Source organism: Anastrepha ludens, chromosome 3 (genome assembly GCF_028408465.1).
Source record: "Anastrepha ludens isolate Willacy chromosome 3, idAnaLude1.1, whole genome shotgun sequence".
Lineage (NCBI taxonomy): Eukaryota > Metazoa > Arthropoda > Insecta > Diptera > Tephritidae > Anastrepha > Anastrepha ludens.
In genome coordinates this window covers 40574488-40599608 of record NC_071499.1, presented here as the reverse complement: position 1 = coordinate 40599608, position 25121 = coordinate 40574488, and the positions used below count along the sequence as shown (strand labels likewise).

Sequence of the window (25121 nt, the reverse complement as noted above, 5' to 3'; positions counted from 1 at the left end):
TTAGAGATGGTTGTAACCAAGCGGAATACATACATAGTAGTATTTTATAGACATATTTCTGGCTCCGTCCGAAGAATGCCATAACCCAACCAGAGCTAACGAGTTTCGTGTCTACGTTTCCACGGCAGTCGGTTCTACGTTACCGAAACGACCCGGATTTATATCCGACCAAGGACTGTCACTCCAGCAGCATTCCCCGTTGTAAGTATGGGGAATGTTTATGCTGCTACAACAACAACAACAACAGTTTCGTGTCTAATTAAAATTTTCCTTATATCCGCAAACAACATGAATTTAATCCTACTTCTCTGGGTCTATGTGGTATTCGTCTGTGTCGTTATTACGGCAGCTTCTTGTTTTTTATGATTTCTATCGCCTTATTTTTTAAATTGTGTTGAATCATTTTTGTTCTGAACCGATTTATATTCCTTTTAGATTATTTCGTTTTCATTAGTTAATTAAAAATCGTTTGATTTTGCGTATGTTTTTATGTTGTCTTTGAAGTTTAGTTCATTAATTTCAGCGGAATTTTCTTTTTATTTTATTTTCTTAATTCGTCGCAGTTTCTTTAGATAGATTGCCTTGTATGTATATGTAGTTATTTATTTTTATTGCTGATAGGTCTACGCGACCTTGTATTACGTTCTGGATACTCTAGCAGGTTAAACTCCTACCTATCCAGAATTGACCCCGACATACTAAACATATGTCCATCATGTGAAGGCAACCCGCACGACGTTAACCACCTTTTCACATGCCCCATCAAAACCACTCATCTAACACCCCTCTCCCTCTGGTCCCAACCTGTCGAAACAGCGCGTTTCCTGGGTCTATCGTTGGATGAGCTAAACGAAGTTAGACGGTGATCTCATAACACTGACAGGGTTAAGTACACCACCTCAACAACAACAACGCAACCTTCTAATCGAGGAGCCATTTTGTGACTGGTTAAATCACTTTCAAACACATTTTGTTAGATAATTAACATGGAGCTATATTAAAAGGTGATTACTTGAGAAATCGGCTGTCTTAGCAAAATCGGTGTTGCTTCCTTGCAAATAAAGGTTTATGTCTCGTTAAAAACAAAAAGAAAAATTAATAGAAATTTAACTCTTCGTTCAAATCCTTTGGTTGGCCACATTGACTCCTCTTCCGATTTTCTAATTGCGTGGATTTGTGCAAGTATGGTAATTAAAAGAAATTATTTTGCAATTAAGTTGCCTTTTTTAAAACTAATTGGTGTTTTATATCTGGTATTAAACTCAGAAATAACCATTTAAGCGTCATTTTACTGCGCTGTGCGACCTGTGCGAAAGTGTTTTCCAAACAGAGGTGTTATTTTGAATATCAAAACCCTATATTTTCCTGGCCAAGTGCTCGACCCAATTAAGGTTTATATCATGCGGCTGCGTAGTATGACTACCGTGACTAGCATGCGGAGGTGCGCAAGTTGGAATATCTGTGCATGAAACACCAAATTATAGAAAAAGTTGATTCTAATAGCGGTCTCCCCTCGGTAGGCAATGGCAAGCCCTCAAGTGTATTTGTACGACGATGAAGGCCCTTATAAAGACATCATCTGCCGTTCGGAGTCGGCTTAAAACTGTAGGTCCCTCCATTTGTAGAGCAGCAACAGGACGCACGCCACAAATAGGAGCAGGAGATCAGCCAAACATCCAAAAAGGGTGTAAGCGCCAATTATATATATATATCTCTGTATATACATAGATGTACATATATAAGTGAGCATGAGTGAATACTGTTGACCCAGCCTTAGGCGAGTGTAAAACTTTATGATGCTAGGGGCAATCTTCTTCGGAATTACCGGGAATCCTACATTAATTTGATATTGTTTGTTGCCTCAATAAGTGAATTTATAATGGATGAAATAATTTTGTTCAAATTAGACTGTGATTTGATTGCTGCGATGTAAGATTTGCTGTTTGAGTGAACTATAATTTTTTTTATACCTATAGTTATTAACAAGAAACACAAAACAGAAACTGGAAGGTCTCGTTTTCAAAACGCACTATGGGCATGAAACACCCAATGATACAAAAGGTTTTTTCTAATAGTGGTTGCCGCTCGGGCAAGCACTGGCACAACTCCCATAAAAACTGCCGTTCAGAGTCATTGCAGTCATAAAACTGTGGCGGCATTTATTTGTCATGTATTTGCGAAACAACATGAAGGATTATCTATGATGAAGGCGCACACTAAACACCCCAAAAAGGATGTACGAGGTGTGTTCAAAAAATAAGGTGAATTTTCAAATTTCGCGGGCTACGTACATTCGACTTTCGATTATTAGTTTTTTATATCGGTTGGTTTATGTCATGCAATCTTTTCGGAAATGGGAAATTTTGGGCATGAAGCGTGTGGCAGCAAAGTTCGTTCCAAAATTGCTGAATATTGACCAAAAACAACGTCGCACGAGTATCGCTCAGGAATTGTTGAATGACGTCATCGATGGTCCAGATTTGCTTAAAAGGCTCATAACTGGGAACGAATCATGGATGTAAGGGCATGACATCGAAACCAAAGCCCAATCGTTACAATAGCAGAGTCCAGGCAAGACAGAAAGAAGAACGCCAAGTTCGATCAAATGTCAAGGTTTTGCTTACTGTTTTCTTCGATTACCACGGCGTAGTGCATCATAAGTGCTTACCCCAATGTCGTACGGTAAATAAGAAGTATTACTTTGAAGTTATGCGCCGTGGAAAAAAATGCATTGCTTTTGCATCATGATAAAGCACCTGCTCACTCATCCTTGCTTGTGAGATATTATTTGACCAAAAACAACACCGTTACCATGCCTCAGCCACCGTATTCACCAGATTTGTTTTCTACGACCTTTTTCTGTTTCCAAGATTGAAGAGACCCATGAAAGGACGGCGTTTTGCGACGACTGAGGAAATAAAAACGGAATCGCTGAAAGAGCTCAAGGACAAACCAAAAAGATTGAAAAAAAAACGCTGGCACAAGTGCATTATATCTGAGGGGAACTACTTTGAAGGAGATAAAATAGAAAATGATGAATAAAGAAATATTTTTTGAGAAAAATTAATATTAACCTTATTTTTGAACACGCCTCGTATATATTTATTTAATAGAGTGAATTTGACAGTGCGCTCATAAGAAATATACTACTCCTATAATATCAAATTGAGAAATAAATTTACCCTTTTAATTTGTTTTTTTATATTTTTTTGGCATTATAGTACCTTAAAAGCGAGCCGCTCTGAGTTGTCGCCCACAACTTATTAAATAAAACCTGGTTATAATTAATAATATCAGTATTTTTTAAGGATATTTATATACATTATTATTATTATTAGAAGGCCATTGCGCACTGCGACCAGAGCTGATCTATTGTGAAAGGCCTATTTTTGTAACCCTAGAGTTTTAGGTTTTTTAAAAATTTTAGCACAATTTTGGGGTTGTTGTTCCAAAGATTGCATGGAGATACTACGATACCACCAAGATGATGAAGTCTCTGTCTGCCCAAGGCAGGACATTCACAAAGCACATGTTCTGAGCTTTCTATGTCCATTCCACAAAAGCTGCAGTCATTGGCCTCAGATAGACCAATATTATTTAGATGATACCTCAGGCTGCAGTGACCTGTAAGATATCCTGTCCACAGAAAGGCTCAGGACCAGTAAGCTGCATATGTGCTCCTTGTTTTGCAAGGATACCTCAGGCTGCAGTGACCTGTAAGATATCCTATCCACAGAAAGGCTCAGGACCAGTAAGTTGCATATGTGCTCCTTGTTTTGCAAGGTCATCAGCCATTTCATTTCCCTCATGTCCTTCATGTCCCGGAATCCAGCCTAGTGTTACTATGTTGAGGTTTCCTAACGTGTTGAGAAGGTTTAGGCAATCATTTACCAATTTAGAGGTGATAGTGGTTGATAGAAGGATTTTTAGAGCCGCTTGGCTATCTGAAAGTATGTAGATGTGAGTACCTCTCATTTTCCTGCTAAGGCATTCTCTCACACGTATTTCAATGGCATGTATTTCTGCCTGGAATATTGTAGGCCCATCGGAATCGATTTTTTGAATTTAGGCCCATTGATTCCTGTCCCTGTTCTACCATTTTCCAATTTGGACCCATCAGTAAACCCTAGCTGGAAGCCAGGTTTGAAAGTGATAGAATTACTTCTCCAGTCTGTGCGTTCATTAATTATAACTTGGAAGATCCTAAAGAGTATTCGTTTGTGTGATAGTATATCATCCCTATGAAGAATGGGACTATGTAGAAGTCTTCTAAGATCTTTAAATGTGCTTTCATATCCCCACTTTTAAGTTCAGATATACCTTTTAATCTTAAGGCACTCGAGCGAGCTTCCCTTTCAAGATTGGAAGCGGTGGTATGTTCAGGAGCATGTTTTCATAGCCCCTGTAATACCAACACATATTAGGCGATGCAGTTTGTTTAATTCGTTTACTGCTTTTCTTTGCTTGACCTTGGGCCACCATGCTAAGGATGCATAAGTGTCTATGACTTTCACAACTGTGGTGAATGTCCAGAAGGTCATTCTAGGGTTTAGTCCCCATGTCTTACCAAAAAGCCTTGTGCAGGCAAAGAATGCCCTTGTGGCTTTTGAAGTAACTCTCTCAATATGGGAATTCCACGTAAGCGTTTTGTCAAGACTGTAAGGGCTTGCTGCATGCGATCCGAAATGGTTTCCTCATGCCAGCCTAATACATGAACTACTAGGTCAACAGCGTAGCCCTGAGTGTGAGAACCTAGGTTGTTCAGTTTGTGGAGAAGTTCATCCATGACTAGAGTCCACAAAATAAGAGAGAGTACGCCTCCTTGAGGGCAACCTCTTGTGGCTTTGACAGATTTGATTGTTCCTCCTAGTTCGGAACATGCATATACGCTTAAGTTGCTAAAAAATCATAATACATCGATAATTTACATTACAAAAAAATTTCTTTTGTGTAACTATTCATCAGTCCACTTCACGATTTACGCTTGTAGTTCCATACAATTTTAAGTATATTAGCAGAATCCTGTAAACATAAACACGCCTTATATTAATATTTTAATTATACAAGAACTTCTTAAGCTAGCAAGTCGAGGCTATATACTAATAAATCAGAATGTAAGCAAAACAAATCGCTGAAAAGCAAACCACCAAAAGGCAAGAGCAAAAAGCATACACAATTGAGTTGTTCAACTACCATCACCTTATATGAATTTGCCTGGTCCGCGATATCCCATTATACTAAAATGACCGTTGAAGATGTTCTAGTGATGTAAAAGAAATAGATAAAAACAATTTGCATGTAACTATTTTACAATCATTGTCACTCGTGCCATCGCTATCGAACAGCTGTCAGAACGAAACAACGTGATAGAAAGAATAGGAAAAAAGCAATTCGAACAATTCGAAGCAGCAGCTGGACAATAGAAAAAACAAAATAGCATCTAATTCGGGGAAAAATTTATAAAGTTCATGCTGCTGCTTAAATTGCATTCGTGTGTGTGCAAAAAAGTTTAAATTGTTGATTACTAATAGACGTCGTAACCCGCCATGGATTTGCTGAATTCAATACTCAATTCAATGGATAAACCTCCCGCAGCCACAGAGCAACAGAAAAAATTGATCAAAAAACAAAAAGAACTTGCTGAACGAATAAAAAACAAACACAAAGAGGAACTAAATCGATTTCGTAAATATGTGGAGGATCGCATTGAACGTTTTGCAAAGGACGATCGCCCGCACATTGAATTTCAACCGCTGGACAAGGTGCATCGTGCCATTATACATGAGGTAGCCGAATTCGGTGGTTTTATTGCAATGAGTTTTGGCCGCGAGGATATCGATCGCCATTCAGTAGTTTATAAAAAAGAAAACGCACCATCGGAGGATGAAATAGCTGCACGACGCAATGGTGACGGGTGGAATGAAGAAGTCGCCAAAGAGTATGCTGAAAAGCGAAAGCAGCAACGTGAACTGGAAAGTGAACAAAAAAGACTGGCACGTGCTTCCACCCAACCAACACCCACCACTGAGTCTGACATTAAACCAACGAGCAACTATAAAGACAAATATGCTCATCTCATTGGGCAAGAAGCAGCACTGGAAGCTGCGCGCAAAACAGAGACTAACCTGAGTTATGGTTTTGTTCCCAGCAAAAATAAAAAGGATATGCGATCAATCGAACAAACCTTAGCCGATATTCAGGCAAAGAAAAAACGCAAACTAGAACAGCAACAACAGATTGACAAACCTGATCTGCAACATCATCCACAAGACGTTGTCAATCAAGAACAAAATTCCTCAAGCACGTATCAAAGACCAGAAGAACCTAAAATTGCAGGAAGCAGCGTTAATTTTGAGGTTCAGTGATAATCCAAGCGAACAAATACAATGTAATTGAACTAATAAGATACGCTTGAAATAACGACTGCTTTGTGTCTTTGCATCAATTTGCAATAAATTGCAATATTTTTACTATTTACGTGATCACAACTGAATTGTTAACTATTTGAAATGATGTTGAGTAAAACCATATAAATACATTATATTGAAAACTTAATAACGAATTATAATTACATCTATGTAGGCATAAGTAAGAGAGTAGTGTATATGTAAGTGGCAACTATTGTTATTGTTGTTAAAACAGTATAAAATATTTCTCATTGTTGTCTGGTGCTGATGTTATAGTCCTTCGCAGTTTATAAATCTGAGTCGTTTCGATACCGTAGAACACAATGTAGGCCCCAGCGAAACGGATTCAGAGGAGTTGCACCAATGAAGAGTTGTTGGAGAAGTCGATTGGAGTTGGTTTATGAAGAGGTGGTGGGATCACGTCGGATTCTACGCGGTGGACTGTGCGACAAAAAAAATTTGTTTTATAGAAATATTTTCTCAATTTTATATGATTTTTTATAGCAGTATTCATAGAAATCTTTATTTGTTCAGATATATCCAAAAACTACTTTTTATTTCTTGCCCGTAAGAGATGATAATTAATGCTTAAAACGAAATTGATGCTTTACAATTACATTACAATCACACTGGCATTCCTCAGTTCATAGCGAAGGAATTGATTACTTTGTCAAATATTTGTCAGAAATAATTTCAAAAGCAACTTTTTTTTCAATAAGGAATGTAATAATTTCAATAGTCTATTTTTTCAATTCCATTACAAGGAACTTGTTATATATGTGCTAGTAATGTTTTTTTTCCAAGTGCTTTGAAAGAAATTGAAATAATAATATTTTTCACGAAATTCCAACATCAGTCAAAAATTTATTTTATAATTATTTATAAGGTTAAATTATTATATAAAATTAATAATTATTTATTTATTAATAATTTATTTATTAATAATGTATTTATTATTTATTTATTAATAATGTATTTATTATTTATTAGTAATAACTCTTTTCGATTACTTTTTAAATTACTTGAAGAATCGTAAATGAAATTGAAAGCAAAAAATATATTTTTCAGTTCCATTCAGCGGAGTTAAAAAAAATTATTACATTCTCAATTCCTTTCAAAGTACTTGGAATAAAAATACATTACTAGCCAATACTTAATTCCAAATACAAAATGCCGATCCTTGAAGTATCAGTATGCTGAATATTTTAAAACAATGCTGCTTGAGTGACAGTACTTTCTACACGACTGGCGAGCGAACCAGTCAAATTGCTGATATGTCATGTCAAGAGTATACATATGTATGTAGAATAATATTAAAAAATAAATAAAAAGTAAAAGTAATATAACGTTATTGGTTTATATGTATTTGTATATACTTGTTCAGGCACAAAAGGCCATGAGGTCGAAGTGCAAACCTTATAAAAAATCTAATATACTTGTTCGGAAACTAGAACACAAACATTTGCAGTTAAGGAAAAAACTCTACATACACCCTACTATTTTGAACTTCTATAGAACTAGTGATAATATTCAACATAATTTCGATGTCAATGCTTACGACATTAATAGTTAAGAATGTTGGAAGAAAAAAAAAGTTTGAAAATATTGGTAATTTATAAACTATTGGCGATAAACATAGAAATCGGTGGGAAAAGTCTACATACAGCTTTGGCAACTCTTAAAATACATAGGAAAAAAAAGAATTTAAAGTGAAAAAACCCGTTAGTTTTCTTGATTTGCTTTATCTGTCAAACATTACAATTATTTAAATTCAGAAAGCGATTTGTAAAGCACGTTTTAACTTAAAAAATGGCAAATAGAAAAGAAATTCAGCAATAAGTTCGAAATTTAATGGTTAATTTTCGAAAAGAAAACAATCTTACGGGGGAATTGCTGAAATAGTAAAATTAAGTCGCTCTACAGTGCAAACTATTGTCAAAAACTATAAAAAAAACCAACAGTACCGAAAACAAGCCAAGATCTGGAAGGCCGAAGAAGCTTTCAAGACGCGATGTCAGTAGTGTCCTTAAAGAAGTCCACAAAGATCCAAAAACAAGTGCCTCAAAACTAGCCGAATATCTTGCAAGATGTTCGAATATTACTGTTTCATCAAGAACGTAATAAACATTTTGCATGATAGCGGCTTTAAAAGTAGAACAGCACGCAAAAAGTCATTTATTTCAGCCAAGAATCGTCAACTTTGCCTGGATTTTGCTAAGGTACATTTACAGAAAGGAATGGATTTTTGGAAAAAAGTTATATTTACTGATGAAAGTAAGTATAATATTTTCGGGAATGACGGCCGAAACAAGGTTTGGCGAAAACCGAATACTGCACTTGATCCCAAAAATATTATACCTACTGTGAAACATGGTGGGGGTAGTGTTATGCTGTGGGGAGCTATGGCGGCATCTGGAGTTGGTCGATTGGTTTTTGTTGAAGGCATTATGGACAGATATCAGTATAAGACAATATTGGAACAAAATCTGAAGCCATCTGTGGAAAGCTTGGGCCTAGGAAACCAATGGATTTTCCAACAAGACAAGACCTCAAGCATACTGCGCATATTGTTCGAGACTGGCTTCTTTATCATGCACCAAGACAGCTCAAAACACCTCCCAGTCACCAGACCTCAATCCAATTGAGCATATTTGGGACGTTTTGGAAAAATGTGCCCGCAATTGTGATATCAGAAGTCGTGAAACACTGAAAACTACCCTAACTCGGTCGGAAATTGCGCCCAGTATTACGGAGAATTTGGTGATATCTATGCCACGTCGTCTTCAGGCGGTTATTGCAGCCAGTGGTCCTACAAAATATTAAAAATATATTGTTTTCTTTTATTTATTTAAAAGAAATCAAATATTGTATTCGATTTTTAACACAGTATGTAGACTTTTTTCTCATGAATTGTTATGGTTATTGTTTTGCTTTTGAATTAGCTTTTTGTTTTGTAAATAAACTTTGTTTTTGGTCCTTTAAATATTAATGCAAGCGCTTTATTAATTTAACTTACGAATATCTTAGAAATACAAAATAAGGGGGTGTATGTAGAGTTTTTTCCTTAACTGTATATCTAAATAACATTTGATGGTACTTTTTAAATTCATTAAAATTGTTTACGTGACTATAAATATTAAATATGAAATCGGTATAAATGACGAGAGTCATTTTAAATATCATTTGAGACTATGTTTGAAAACATATTTGAATGCATACATATGTAAGTATATATGTATATCTACTTATGATAACACTAAAAATCATTTGGTAAATTCTGCTTACAAAATTCATTTGAAATATTAAGGTTTATGTTCTTTCTTGCTTTCACATTCGGATGAAAATACATATAGTAAATGCACATACAGCAAATGCCTACGTAATAAAAGCCAATAGCTAGAGTACAAAGTGTGTAGAAAAGTGCGGTCGATTTGGAGAGGTTCTCCGGTGCATAATATATAAACAGCACAACGCATATTATATTCTCCACTGAACAAATTGCATAGTACAGCGCATATTTGTACCTTGTTGGCGTATCCTTGACTGGAATGTAAATGAATAGATAAATGAGCCCCAATGCTAGGCAAAAGAGGAAATTATGAAAACCAATGATGCCGGAGAATTGAGGACGTTCTATGATGTATGTGACAAATCCCATTATGATGGCATGCAGAAGACAAGCAACTATCATCCAGATAGGAAAGAGAATAGTTACGAATGTGATGCAAAGTATGCGCGAAACTACGAAGAAAGAGGGAAATAATTTAGGCTTATTTATGAAATTAAGAATATAATTGTATTTTTTTTTTTTAATTTTCTAACCTGATATACAAAAGTGCCAGCACAGATGAGGCACCATATACAAATACCTTAGTTTGTTTTTCAGTGGTTGTACGGCACGTATGCAGCGATTGTAAGAGGCCAATGTCCAAGGCACATTCACTAGATAGACTAGCACACTCCATATTTGAGTATCTAATAAGGGAACATTTTGACTATTTATAATAGAACACAGCTATGCATAGATTAATCATACAAAACGTTAGTGAATAACAGAAGTTCGAGTTTTCTAGATAAATCTATTTTCAAAAACGAAATATCAATCAAACGAACACAAATAATTACAGACCTCTTAAGTTTTTTAAAGAATTTCTAGAGTCAACATCAAATATTGCTGTAATTGACCAAAAGGTGTTGCTGTTGTTGTAGCAGTATACTTAACCCTGTCAGTGTAGTATAGATTAGCGATCGCCTTCATCTAGCTCATCTAACGTTGGACCTAGGAAACTTGCTGTTTCGACAGGTTGGGTCCAGAGGGAGAGGGGTGTTAGATGAGTGGTTTGATGGCGCGTGCGAAAAGGTAGTTAGTGTCGTGCGGGGTGCCTTCACATGCTGGGCATATGTATGTTTAGTATGTCAGGGTCAGTTCTGGATAGGTAAGAGTTTAACCTGCTTCAATATCCAGAACGTAATTGAGCCAAGGTTACGCGAGTCTCTCGGGGTAGCTGGAGGTCTTCATCTGCTATGGGTGGTGGTTGGACTCCGATAACGGCATTCGGGGGTCGGGAGGTTAAGAAGGTGGTGAAAGTTTCCCGATGAATGTCGTTTATGACCTGTCTGTACACTGTCCGATCCAGTAACTGTATATTTGTTTTGTCTGAGATCTCGTCCGCGTAGTTGACGAAATGCTTCCTGATGTGCCTGGGAGGTGGCTCAGGCTCGAGCAGGTGTCTGCATGGGTAAGGCCTGCAGTAACACCCTTGCACAAACTGCTTGCTGAGCCGTTTGTTATGCTCCTTAACAGGCAGCATTTGGGCCTCATTATGTAGATGTTGTATAGGTGACATCAGAAGGCATCCTGTCGCGGTCCTTAAAACAGTGTTTTGGCAGGTCTGAAGCTTCGTCCACTGCGAATCGAAGTTCTGTTTTCCATTTACTTTAATGTTTGTGAAATGTTTTTCCCCCATCGTTTCAAGGAACCAGTGACTGCTTATCAATCAAGATTTGGACTAAAAAATTACATTTCAGCTGTACCACGCAGCGCGCGTAGTGAATTTCTGAATATATTTCTGTTATTAAAAGGTTTGTATAAAACTATTGGCGGCCGGGTACAATTTAAAATTGCACAGTGCCTCATTTATAGCTGAAAATTACAACAAAATGAAGAAGTTATTTTACACCGTACTACATAATATTAGCATGGGTAAAAAATTTGCTCTCAAAGCAACAAAATGATTTAGTTCAGAAAAAATGTTTGAAAAATGTGTGGCATTACATATACAGCTATTTTTGGAGACCCCACTTGAAATAATAAAATGCCGCCGTGGCCGAATGGGTTGGTGCGTAACTACCATTCGGAATTCAGAAAGAGAACGTCTGTTCGAATATCGGTGAAAGATGAAAAATTAAGAAAAAGTTTTTTCTAATAGCGGTCACCCCTCGGCAGGCCATGTCAAACCTCCGAGTGTATTTCTGTCATGAAAAAGCACCTCATAAAAAAATATCTGCCGTTCGAAGTAGGCTTAAAACTGTAGGTCCCACCTTTTGTGGAACAACATCAAGGCGCACACCACAAATAGGAGGAGGAGCTCGGCCAAACACCCAAAAAGGGTGTACGCGCAAATTATATAAAAATATATTACGTATACAGCTATTTTTGGAGACCCCACTTGAAATAATAAAATGAATTAATAGTTACTAACGTGAAATGTTATTATTTTACTTGATTTAACAAAATAGGATCCAAACACTTTTTTATGTCTAAAAGTGTTACATACATATTTAACACTTCCTTCATTGGATATCTAACTTTAAATTGGAGAATTCGGTAGTATTAGTCAATTAAGCAGCAACGTGATTTAAATATTTTATACGTGAAGTTTTGAAGGGAATTATTTATAAACCAAACAGCAATATACATATTACATATATACATATCTTTCTGCCGATTAGTTCACAAAATTATTTGTTTTTTAATTGTTCGTTTTGTATATACAATAGTTTAGGGCTATATGTATCATCAGAAGTTTTATTTGAGGACGCTATTAATATTCTGGAAGGACAATTTGTAACACAGCCTATTGCTAAGTTAAACCTGTGTACGCCTACAATATATGTATGTATATATATTCGCCAGCATTGGCAAATGACCAAAATGTAGATACTAAGCCAAAAGTCATAAAAATATTATAATTTTTAATATACAGATAAGTATATAAACGTATAAATACCTGTGATTTGATTTTCCTGTGTTAACATTATTGACATTAAAAGTATCTTCAGCGGTGCCGTTTCCATGAAACATTCAAACAAACGAATTAACGCAACATCGCTCTCCTCTTTGACAGTTAATTTATAATACCTGTATGTAAGTATGTATGCATATATGTAGATACGAATATAGATATGTTAGGGGTAGTCAGAATTTTCAAAAAATTGTTTTTGTTTTTGCTTTTTCTTAAAGTATAATATCTTACAAATTTATTATTTTATTTTATTTAAATTATATTTTACAAAAAATAAAAAAAAATGTTATGTGAAAATTTGAAGGCAATCCGACAAATACTTTTCGAGTTATTCAACAATTAACAAAGGACACTCGGGCCGATATTTTGGGAGCTGCTATGACGGCTGAAGAACTAAAGGGTTTTTTAATAAGAGGTGTTACTTTGTTATTTTTTAATATTAATGTTCGGATGTTTGTTTCATTTTAAAGAGGAAGGTATGCCGTTAATAGTGGAAAATAACATCAGACAAATGACCACCACGAACACGCTTACAGTACAATATCCTTTTCATGAAATTGTCCATAACCTAATTGCAAAGTGGCTGCCCTATGTCCTCGATAGCCTCAGGAATTCCATCTTTGAGGTCTTGAATCGACCCTGGGCTTTTGGCGTAGGCCTTCTCTTTCACGTGGCCCCAAAGACAAAAGTCACAAGGTGTTAAATCACAAGACCTCGGTGACCAATTGTGATCACCTCTTCGAGAGGTAACACGATCCGGAAACTTTTCCCGTAAAAGATCAATGGTTTCGTCGCTTGTGTGGCACGTAGCGCCGTCTTTTTGAAAATAAACGTTGTCCAGATCAATACCATCCAATTCCGGCCATAAAAAATCGTCTCTTAATCATCTCTCGATAGCGCAATCCATTCATTCATTCATAACACCTGTTATTGGAAAACCCTTTATTATATGGCCCAGGAATAGATGGCACAGTGTAAGTAATTAAATAACTCTACATAAATCGATATCAAAACTTTAAATGCGTTTTTCTCAAAACTATGTTTTTTGAACTGGTGATCACTATAACTTAAAAACCACTGGGTAGATTTCAGTACAACGTATACTACTTTTGAAAAACATAAAAAACTCGTGCCTGATCGAAGGATTTTTTTTCAGAATTTCGATTTTTTTTAAACAATTAATTTTTTTCTCGAAAATCTGAAAAATATTTCCTGAGGCCGCCATATTGTTAATTTTGAAAAAAAAACTTCGATTAGGCACAAGATTATCTATTAATTAAACTAATATCTCTTGTCCGATTGATTTTAGATGAATCTCCAAGGACTTGTGATGATCACCGCAGGGACTACTGAAGAAACAGGCTCCACATAAATAGCGATAACTTTTACAATTATTAATTTTTTTTTAATTTTGCTAAAGTCAAGTCGAAACATGACGTATTAATGCTATGTTTTTATTTTTGTAAAATAAAGTAATTGACTAGCAAAAAAAAATTTATTGAAAATCATAATTTTTTCGTGCCTCTGACTACCCCTGCACTAACCACTTAATGAGCTCAATTAAGTAACCAACTTACTCTAATTGTTCGTCTCGACTTCCTTGCAATTCAGAACGTTTGCATTTTACTGAATAAATGAGCGAGTTCCAGTATCTAAAGATAAAATCATCATAAATGCAAGCACATAACTATCTATTTGCGTGAAATTATTAATAGAACCTTAGAAAAAATGAGGAAAATATAACCAGCAATATTGTTTGAGATATCTCCCAGAATCCGCCTTCAAATTTGTTATCCTGATGGCACCTAAAACAGAATTAGCAATAAAGCAAAAAATCATATTTTTAATTCTATGTTTAAACTGAAACGATATGTTAAATTCATATGAGTGGACTTTTGGCTTAACTTAAATAAAATTACTTCTTATTATTTTACGTGACCAGCACTCATTTACCGAGTTTTAGTGCATTTTTTTAAACTATGGTTCAGAATCCATCTTAATAAAACTGTATTTGTAAAATGAAGTTTTTTGGCGTAAGATCGGCGTTTATTGACTTAAAAGCAAAAACTATTAAAATTCAAATAATAAAGTAAAGTTAGTTGGGTTAACAAAAGCCCACAGAAATACACGATTCTAATTTCACCACCTCAAGAAATGCATACATTTCTCCATAATATGCACATGCACGTTTGCAGATAAGAACGTCACAAATTGTAAAACGCAACTTTAACTCAATCAGTCGAATTTGCTATATTCTCAATATTATAACTTATTTGATATCAGAGAGTATGTATTTTTATATACATATTTATTTGTTGTATTATTTTATATGCAACTTACATCTGCGCATATATGAACGCCGTCACAAGCATCGGCACTACTATGCAAACCACTGTCCACACGAAATAGTTGTGCTGTCCTTGTTGATAATAATCCACAGCTAATTTGATATTGAGCAGCACTGTGATCACACGCATTAATATAGATATCACGGTTGCGGCTATATCTTTGTAGGATACAGTTTTTTCCTTCCACATATGTGTCCCGGCATCGACGTCATCTGCGTCTGCGCCATTTGCCTCAGTTTCTATGCAATCCGGTAAAGTACTTTTCTGTATGAACTGCATGCGCGCCAATCGCATCAAATCCAAAAGAGCAGAAATACTCTCCATCACTCCCTAGCCAATTTCACCAAGGGAATACACGAAAATTAATGGAGCTGACGGTTAAACCTTTTCATTTAAGAGTCTGCGCAGTTAGTTGAGCATTTAATTTTTTGTGTGTGAATGTGTCCTTCCATGCGAATAAATTATTAAGCATGTATATCTTGGTTTTTTCTCCCATGAAAGCGTAGCAAGCATTTCATCGTTTGGGCGTATATATTTCACTAATCTTTGTTTATTTGTTTATGGTAGTCAATACCATAAAAGCAATTTGAAAACAAAACAAAAAAAAAACATTGCGCAAAAATCAACAGCAAAAATTAGTAAACGTCAGAATCAAAAGTGAATATATGAATTAAAACAAAAAACACGAAAGAACGAATGATCAGCTGATCGTATGATCGATCATCAAAAGTCGATTAATGAAAACAAACTAGCGAAAATGACTTCTGCCTTCTACGATAACGATTGCAATTTAAATACAGTGCACTCGCGATAACTCGAACTAATTAAAACAGGCGCTGTTCGATTTATCGAATTTGTTCGACTTATCAATTGAGTGTGCTATGTTAAAAAAACAGTCATCGATATCGATTTTTCGATCGATTGTTGAAAATGGAAGCCAGTAGAAAATTTCTGTAGTATAGTTTCGTTATACGAATCACATTTTGGTCCATTGGCTGGATCAATGGTGTCACATTCGGCGGCATAAACATAGTTAAAATTAAACCATCCTCGGACTTTAATTCGATTTCGTTGGGATGTGATGGGGCATTATCAATTAGAAGAAGAGCCTTCTCAGGTAGTCCCCCATCTTTCAAATATTTTCTTACCCAAATATTAAAGTCATTTAACTTGGTTAAAAAAATTGTTTTAATGAATCTGGATTTTACCTGCGGCACGAACGAATTATGAAACCAGTCTTTGAAAATCGCCGAAGTCATCCAGGCTGATTTGGAATTTTTGTACTCCACCGGACAGTTAAAATTTTTGAAAACACGAGGATTTCTTGCTTTGTCAATAACGAGAAGTTTAAGCTTATGGTTGCCGGTAGCGTTAGTGCAAGCCATAAATTGCCTTATCTTTCTTTTTTATAAGACTTATGGTGGACTTGGCTACCCCATATTCCTTCGCTAGAGAAGTAACACTACGTCCACGTTTAATTTTGTTAAGGACTTCAGCCCTCTCTTTTAATGTTAAACACTTCAACCTTTTACAATCCATTACTCACGTGCACTGATACACTACAAATGACAAATTTAAAGCAATTTGGTCAATGCAAGATGTTGTTCCCAGAAAACTAACGGGATATTAACGCCGAAATATTCATATGGACAATACACTAGTATACATATAATTTATATACATATACTATTACATATGTATCTATGTACAAAATGTACATGTTTGAAAAGAATGTGTGTACAAATAAATTTGTTTTTTTGTTCGAGTTATAGCGCTTTCTTATTGTTCGAGTTACAAAGAAGTCAATAGGGGAAAAAATGTGTTCGAGTTAGCACGTCGTTCGACTTAGCGGCTATTCGAGTTACCGCGAGTGCACTGTATATAATATCTGCCAAGGCGAGTCCATACGAGGTGATAGCAGCAGAACCGCTGATTTGTTTTCTTTTGATTTGGTGGTTTGAATATAAAAAACATTTTTCTACAATAAACATTTAATTTTTTTGATTTCAGTTGAGCTGCTCATGCGCCACCGTGATCACCGCAAGCCTCTTCTAAAAAACAGCGTTTCGGGGGAGGGGCGATATCAACAATAAATCATAAATTTTTATTAAATAAAAACACCAAAATGTATTCTTCGAGAGTTACTCTTCAGTATGATATATGCCTCATTTGAATAAAAGTTCTAAAACATATTTAAAAATAAAATTATGACAATCGTCCTTTTTTCGGGCTCACAAGGTATGATATATAACCCCTTAAATTGTTGGCAGGAAAAATCACAAAACTTAAAAAAAATTTCACTTTCACTACCTCGTATTAAACAAAAAAAAAAAAATAAATAAAGCAAATAAAATGCAAATTAACGAGCTTCGGAAAATTAACTTCATTTTGTCCACAATAATTTGTTCCATTTCATGTGTTGCCAAAATTCGTCGACTCATCTCTATGCTGATGACACCCAGATCTACCTGTCAATGCCAATAGGTCTTATTGAGGATTTGATAGCTTAATAAAGACCTCACTTGTATTTCTAACTGGTCCAAATCTAACAACTTTAAATTAAACGAGTCAAAGACGAAGGCGATTGCTATTTTTCATTCAAAGTATGACCTTAGCTCTTTGCCGCCAATATTACTTAATGAAGTAAATATTAACTTTGATGACATAGTAACTAACCTGGGTTTCAGAATAAATTCAAGGTTATCATGCGTTGACCATGTAAACTTTGTTGTAAACAAGGTATATAATATTCTTAGAAAGCTATATTGTACTTTCTACTTACTGCCACGGCAAACTAAATTAAGACTTGTTAGATCACTTGTTCCTCATGTATCATACGCTGAAATAGTATATTGCAGGCTTGATAATAATTCGAAACGTAAATTGCAAATCGCTTTGAATAATGCAGCGTGTTACGTGTTTGAAAAAAGGGAATATGACCATATATCTATCTATTCAAAACAGATTCTCGATCATAACCTCGACTCGTATCTCAAAATACGATCTCTTTTGTTCCTGCATAAATTAATATACACACAAAAACCATTGTACCTGTATAAAAACATTAAACAATGCCAGTGCACCCGAACATTGAATCTGATCGTTCCGACCTACACTTACTTGGAATCAGAACGCATGTTCTTTGTTAGTGCCATAAAACCATGGAATTCTATACCAACTACAATAAAGCGTATAAAACAAGCAAGGTGTTTTAAAACTGCAGTTTCTAAATACTTCTAACCTTTAATTCCCCTTCCCTTCTCCCATTCCCACCATCTTTCTCTTTTTCTCACTTAGTATTCTAAGTTTTAGTATATAAGTTTAATAGTTAAAATAGTTTTAAAATTTAAGTAGCATTTCTATGTATACCATCCTCGTATTCTAGAAATATAAGAAGAATCAAATAAATTGAATTGAATCAAATTGAATTGAATTATCGCTGTCAGCTGAAGAACATTCCCGTAGCAATTGCAATTTCCAAATTTTAATTCGAATTTATTTTTACTTTACTGCTTTTGCAGTAAAAATTGGCAACTTCCCCGCCAAATGAAATGTGAATTTTGCTCTCTCACTTTCCCCTACTTTGCAAGTTTTTTGGGTACATGACCACCAAAGCGTGATAATTTGTAACAACTGTTACAAACTCTATTTGCTTCATGAACATGAACATACCTATTATTAATACTTTATTTTACAAATACTAAATACTTTATAGAAATATCACATTTTGGAATGTGTGACGCATGCAGTGCTGCAATATTTACAGTTCTGAACTTGCTGCTTCAGTTGCTGCAGTTTAGTTTGTGCATCCAGATGCATTTCCGAACAGACTTTCCTCTCTACTTCCATGACATAGAATTAAAAATGCGCTTCTCTGTTGTTTTTTATGATTTTTATTTTATTATTTGTATTATTATCATTATTATTATTGTAATTTATAATTATTACGCAATTACTTTCATTATTACATTTTACGGTGTAAGAATTAAACTAATGTTTTACACATATGCCTAAATTGTGTGTTTTGTGTATGTGTGTGGGTGTGTGTGTGTTGTATGGAGTTAGGTGTATACGTAAATTAGCTTACAAGGGGACAATAATCATTGCTGCCGTCGCTAACCTCGGACGCTTGCCAGGCTTTAAGCGCACTGTTTTTCTCTATATCCTTCTTTATAAGTAGTTTTAACTTAGTTTTACTATTAACTTGTAATATTTTTCACTTCATAAAATGTTACGTTATTTGTTTTGTAATTTTCTTTTCTATGCGATATTTTTCAAAGTAAATACTAGGGTGTATGCGTGTAAAAGCGTGTTTACGCTATATTTATTGTTTTTTTTTTTATACTATTCATCTGGAAATTTAATGTATGTATATGCGTGTGTGTATGTCGGGTTAAATGAATTATCTGTACGCAGGGGAAGTTTAGATTAACTTCTTACAATATTATTGTATTTATTATGTATGTAATTTATTAACTTTTACTTTAACTGCACTTAACTTAATCATTTAATTAATAATTTCTTTTTGTATATGCTTGCAGTATGTTTTTTTAATTTTCTTTTCTTTTTTTTCGTAATTATTTAATTTTGAAGTTAAATAAATGGTATTCTCTATTGTTTCAAAAAAAATAAAATAAAAACTGAGAGCCTTAACACAATAACTGATTTTCATTTGTTTATAACTCATACGCCTACGAATTACATGCCATAAAGTGTTAAGCAATTATAAATGTAAGTTGTAATTATTTATACTGGTAAATTACACATTATGAAAAATCAACGAACAATTTAATTTTAAATATGTATATACTTTTTTGTTTTGTTTGAAACTTTTTTTTCACTTACTTTTGAAGTTATTTCAAACGTTTTCATACGCCGCATTTATTTATTATATACGCAAACGATTAACCTATAAATAGTCATAAAGAGCAATTATAATAAAAATATAATCCTAAAAACATATAAATACCAAAAGTTTGTATTTTTTTTTACTTTTAATCTAGCACATATGCACACCACGCATTTTGAATTAACAAGTTTTTTTTCAGATTTTATATTTTTCGATTTTTATTTAAAGTTCAACTCATGTGGGTAAAAGCATATTTTTATTTTTCCTTTTTGCTAAAAATCTGCTCATTGTCTGGAAGTGAAAAAGCAAAAAATACACCATTTTCTTTTCCCTATGCTAAAGAATTTAAATTTTTTTGTCTTTGTGTACAAATGTGGTTGTCACTGCCTTTAAATTGTTTATTGTTTTGCTTTTAGATTAAATTAATTTCTTTGTTTTGGTGTTACTCAAATATGTATGTATGTATATATAGGCATTAGTGTCGGCTAAACTGCCGCAAACGACGTTCCCACTGCTCTTCTACTGCGCCATACGCCCGCGTCTCATTCAGTCTGTCTTTTTCCGTCCTTTTCCTCTATTGTTAGTTAGAGGTTCTGCGAATAAAAGGGACCCATACAACTTTGCTATAGGCATTAATTATATTGCTTACTATTGTAGTAAATTTTGGTGTTCATTATTTGTAAAGATTTAGAGAGCGCAAAAAATTTAGAGGCATCAAAAATATTTGTATATCAATATTTTACTGCTTACATCTTTTTCTGGCAATTTATTAAAAATTAATAAAAAAAAAAAAAACAAATCTCATTTAGTAGTCTTTATTGAAAGTTAGTTAAAGTTAAAGCAGCAATGCACTGACTTCTCAACAAAAAATCAGTAGATTGCCTACACTTAAAAATCCGAGTAATCAATAAATATAATGTACGACAAAAATTAAAAAAAAAAAAATACTTCCAAATCGTACATAAATACTCTCCCAACTATGAGGTCACATAATCCTTAGTTGATCGATCAATCGATTAATCAACCGATTTCTGCTCTTGTTTCTCATTGTTTGTTTTTCCATTTATATATTTATATGTTGATATAACCTAACATTACGTAGTAAATTTACGTTGAGTGTATATGTACGTATGTCTCTCCTACCGCAATTTTTTGACATTTTTGTTTTATCTATAATTGCTAAATTTAATAGGAATCTGTCGAGCCTGAAGTGGTTTGCATTTCATATTAATTTGTTTTTTTACATAATTTTATGTTTATGCTTTTTTTTTAATATAAGTGTTGTATTCATCTGAGTGAAAAAAATATGCATACATACAGTATAATGCATTGTACAACTACATACATATATACAAAAAGTTCTGTATACGAGAAATATGCATATGCTCGTCCTCTCCCAAGCTCTATGCGGTGACATTGCGCTAAGAAAAACTGAAATTTCAGTGGTACCCAGGGTGAAGGGTGAAAAATAGAATGAACAAAATTCAGATACTATAAAAATTTAAAAGCAAACTAAAATACATATAAATGTATGTATGTAGCTACAGCACTTCGCTGAAAAGCTAACTTAAAAACTATAAAGCAATCGAAAACAATTTAAATATTCTACTTCGCGAAATTTGATTTGAAATTCATATGACACGGTCATAAATCAATGCAATTTTTTTTTGTGAATATTTCTTTAACAAATTAAAGACATGAAAATGCCTCAAAATTATATATTTCATCAAGTTCAATAACCTCAATTTTGTAAGGCATTGGCTAACGATTAAAATAATATATAGATAGAAAATATTTTTCTGATCTGTATCCAGTTTTATTTTGGTCAGCTAACCGGCCAAAATCGCGTAAGCGGTTATCGCGCCAATTAAGAAGAAGAAGAACCGAAGAAAAGGCAATAATTATGCAAAATAAATTTTTTAATATATCCGTTTCAGTAATTCCTTAAAAAAAATTAAAGTTATTGGCAAGAACGTTCAATTTTCTTATAAATGAATTAATAAAAAAGATATTTTCAAATCACTTTCGAAAGATTATAATTGGTTTTTTTCTTGTGAACAACCAAGTGAATTACGCACAAACACTAAAAACAAACGCGATACTTAAAAACATGTGAACCCCCAACTCACTCGATTTGGAGGTGCTGGTGCTTCTCAACTAATAGTGACACGCTAGTATATATCCGCATTTCAAAAACTACAGCGGTTTTATATATATTTTTAAGCATTGCGTGTTTTGTGAAGTTCAAAAAAAATAAATTTAAGAAAAAAATTAAGGCTTAAGATTTCAAAAAAAAAAACAAAAACGAATAATAATAAAGCTCCATGTGCTTCGCTGCATTAAAACTTTCGCAATTTTGTAAGTTCTATCTCTCGTCTCCACATTTGCCACATAAACATTTGAAATTCCGCCATTCAGCACAAGTCACCACATTTACACTTGTCTTTCACTCAACATTCCATCATACTGCATACATATTTACACAGTAGCTTTTATGTTAATTTTAACGTGAGGTTTGTCTATTTACAATTAATTAATGTCTATTGATGCTATAAAATGTTGTTGAAGACTTTCAAATAAAAGCTTAATGAAAAATACGCACAACAATTAGAAGATGTCATTAGCTGAATAGATAGAATTTTTTGGGAAACAGTTTTCAAAATGAATGCTTTATACGGCGAATTCTCGCTGAAGACTAACCAAGAGGAATGGAGGTAGGTAGGAGAAGTAGTTTGAATATGTACCTACATCGCTTTGCTTTAAATATGTGATTAAAAAACTATCGACATATGATAAAAAATCACCTATAAAAGCATTCAAATTCAAGCCGATTTAAAGTGTTCGCATGACAGTCAGGTCTATGTTACCGAAACGTTATGAATATATAATCGGTCAATTTTGTCACTGTAACGTTTGCTAAAAGCTTAAGGATAATGTTTTAGGTTGATACAACGAAAATAACTACAGACGTAGCCTGGGCAACAACTTTATCGGCGCATAGTCATAGATAATTTAAAGTCACCTCACCTCTAAGTAAGTTAAAGTAGACTTTAATTAAAAGTAAAGTACACTTTAATTAAAAATAAAGTACACTTTAATTTGAAAAAAAGTGTACTTTAATTAAAAGTGTATTATATCTTAGAACTTAGTCGAGTTAGATAGATTCAGCTTCAAATTTAAAGTTGCCAAAGTTGCTATTAAACCAAACTTAAAATCCAATACCATTTTAAAATCAAATAAAACGTTTATTTTTATGCATTTTTTGAAACATTAAGTTGTAAAAAATCCTTCATTAAAATATATTCAGTAGTTTAATTGCGGAGTATTACGATATTTTCTAATTAACAAAGTCGTACTTAACTAACTACAGCAATAATAAAAAATAGTCAGCTTTTCTTTTTTAGTATTTAGTTATAAAAGTCGGCTTTTGTGTTGAACTATGTATGACTATGCGCCACTGTTATTTTCAAAAGCGATTTGAAACGAATGACCCACTTTTTATTAGCGACGTGGTGGTTTTGTCTGAATCAAAAAATTAAAAATCAAAAATAAGAAAATTATAAACAAAAAATTAAAAAAATAAAAAGAAATTAAAAAAAAAATTAAAAAAGAGAATCAAAGTAAAGAACAATAAAAAAAAACAAATAAAAAAAAAAGAAAATAAAAAAAAAAAAATAAATAAAAAAAACAAAGAAAAAAAATAAATAAATCAAATAAAAAAAATTACAATAATTAAAAAAATAAATTAAAAAAATAATAAAAAAAAGAAATTCAAGAAAATACTAAACAAACAAAAAACTAATAAAAAATTAAATAAATACAAAAAAAATGCAAAAAAAATTAAAAAAATAAAATTAAAAAAAAAAAATTATTTAAAAATATACACTTTAAACAAATTATTTAAAAAATATACAATTTACATAAATTATTTAAAAAATATACAATTTAAACAAATTATTTAAAAAATATACAATTTAAATAAATTACTTAAAAAATATACAATTTAAATAAATTATTTAAAAACTTTACAATTTAAATAAATTATTTAAAAAATATACAATTTAAATAAATTATTTAAAAAATATACAATTTAAATAAATTATTTTAAAAATATACAATTTAAATAAATTATTTAAAAAATATACAATTTAAATAAATTATTTAAAAACTTTACAATTTGAATAAATTATTTTAAAAATATACAATTTAAATAAATTATTTAAAAGATATAATAGAACTATGAATAAGTTCGTGCGGTTTTTTTTCGAAATTTGAAACTTTATTGACGTAAAATGGTTACATGGTCGGATCATTCCCATGGCTTTTAAACGTTTGGAAATGGTTGATTGATCAACTCCCAAAGTTTTTGCAACCTCTTCTTGCGTTTGAGCCGGATCTTGATCGAGCAATTCCTCCAATTCGGTATCCATGAACTTTGGCGGCGCACCCTCGCGTTCTTCGTCTTCCAAGCCAAAATCACCACTTTTAAAGCGTGCAAACCACTTCTGGCACGTTCGCTCAGATAGAGCATGCTCACCATAAACTTCCACCAAGATACGATGACTTTCGGCTGCTTTTTTCTTCATATTAAAATAATGAAGAAGAATTCCCCGCAAAAACACATTATTTGGCACGAAATTCGACATTTTCAAGTGTGGTAAAAATATTGTTGTTTACGCTTCAAATAAAAAACTTATACTGACGTTTGTGCCTTACGACAGTAGCTCTCCAATGAATGTTTGGAAATGTGGATCGATGGAATAATAATCAAGTTACGCCATCTGTTGTAAAACCGCACGAACTTATTCATAGTCCTATTACAATTTAAATAAATTATTTAAATCATTTTTTTTTAATAAATTACTTAAATAAAAATATTTTTTTAAATAAAAAAATATATAAAAAAAAATTTTTTAACCAAAAAAAAACAAAAATAAAAAAGCGTCATTACAGAGTCCCATCAGAAATTCTGCTTAAAGTCCAACCGATTGCCAAGATTTAAATCACGAAAAAAATTTCAACTTTTTTTTGGGGGTTTTTCACCATACGTATATTCTAAATCTTATCGTACATTATATAAATTTATATTGTTTGCATATTTGTAATCTTGTTATTGTATTGTATTTTTGCTGCTTATGAATGTGGTATACAATTATGTTACTGTTCTTCATGCACATGGTGGCTAGCAGTTCATACAAGGTATGTAATAATTGCCTCAAAATATTCTTATTCGAGATTCACGTACATACATAGTTTTCATGCTGAAGTTCAA

At 33.2% G+C, this 25121-nt stretch overlaps 2 protein-coding genes across 5 annotated transcripts; one reads left to right on the top strand and one right to left on the bottom strand.

Annotated features, from left to right (window-relative positions):
* Nucleotides 1–5353: 5353 nt before the first annotated feature.
* Nucleotides 5354–7758, top strand: LOC128857804 (sperm-associated antigen 7 homolog). The gene has a single exon (XM_054093574.1). The coding sequence runs from the start codon at nucleotides 5547–5549 to the stop codon at nucleotides 6363–6365; it is 819 nt and encodes a 272-aa protein (XP_053949549.1). The 5' UTR covers nucleotides 5354–5546; the 3' UTR covers nucleotides 6366–7758.
* On the bottom strand, nucleotides 6761–15662 carry LOC128857802 (XK-related protein 4). 4 transcript variants are annotated; one of them, XR_008453949.1, is made up of 7 exons: nucleotides 14993–15662; nucleotides 14371–14457; nucleotides 14230–14304; nucleotides 12638–12768; nucleotides 10277–10382; nucleotides 9932–10148; nucleotides 6761–6848 (listed from the first exon to the last, which is right to left on the bottom strand). XR_008453949.1 is itself a non-coding variant. In XM_054093572.1 (7 exons), the coding sequence occupies exons 1-7, from the start codon at nucleotides 15322–15324 to the stop codon at nucleotides 6806–6808; spliced, it is 1038 nt and encodes a 345-aa protein (XP_053949547.1). In that variant the 5' UTR covers nucleotides 15325–15662; the 3' UTR covers nucleotides 6761–6805. The 4 variants fall into 4 exon arrangements, 3 of the variants coding, with proteins under 3 accessions (XP_053949547.1, XP_053949546.1, XP_053949548.1); XM_054093572.1 differs by having other exon boundaries at nucleotides 10230–10382; XM_054093571.1 differs by lacking the exon at nucleotides 6761–6848 and having other exon boundaries at nucleotides 7862–10148; nucleotides 10230–10382.
* Nucleotides 15663–25121: the final 9459 nt, after the last annotated feature.

Bases quoted from the DNA above. Each gene is read 5' to 3' on its own strand.
- LOC128857804 (XM_054093574.1), top strand. From the start codon at position 5,547: ATGGATTTGCTGAATTCAATACTCAATTCAATGGATAAACCTCCCGCA.
- LOC128857802 (XM_054093571.1), bottom strand. From the start codon at position 15,324: ATGGAGAGTATTTCTGCTCTTTTGGATTTGATGCGATTGGCGCGCATG. The intron at 12,769-14,229 runs GTAAGTTGGTTA...ACTTACATACAG, and splicing joins AGTCGAGACGAACAATTAGA to GTATTATAAATTAACTGTCA. The intron at 10,383-12,637 runs GTATTTATACGT...TTCCCTTATTAG, and splicing joins ACAGGAAAATCAAATCACAG to ATACTCAAATATGGAGTGTG.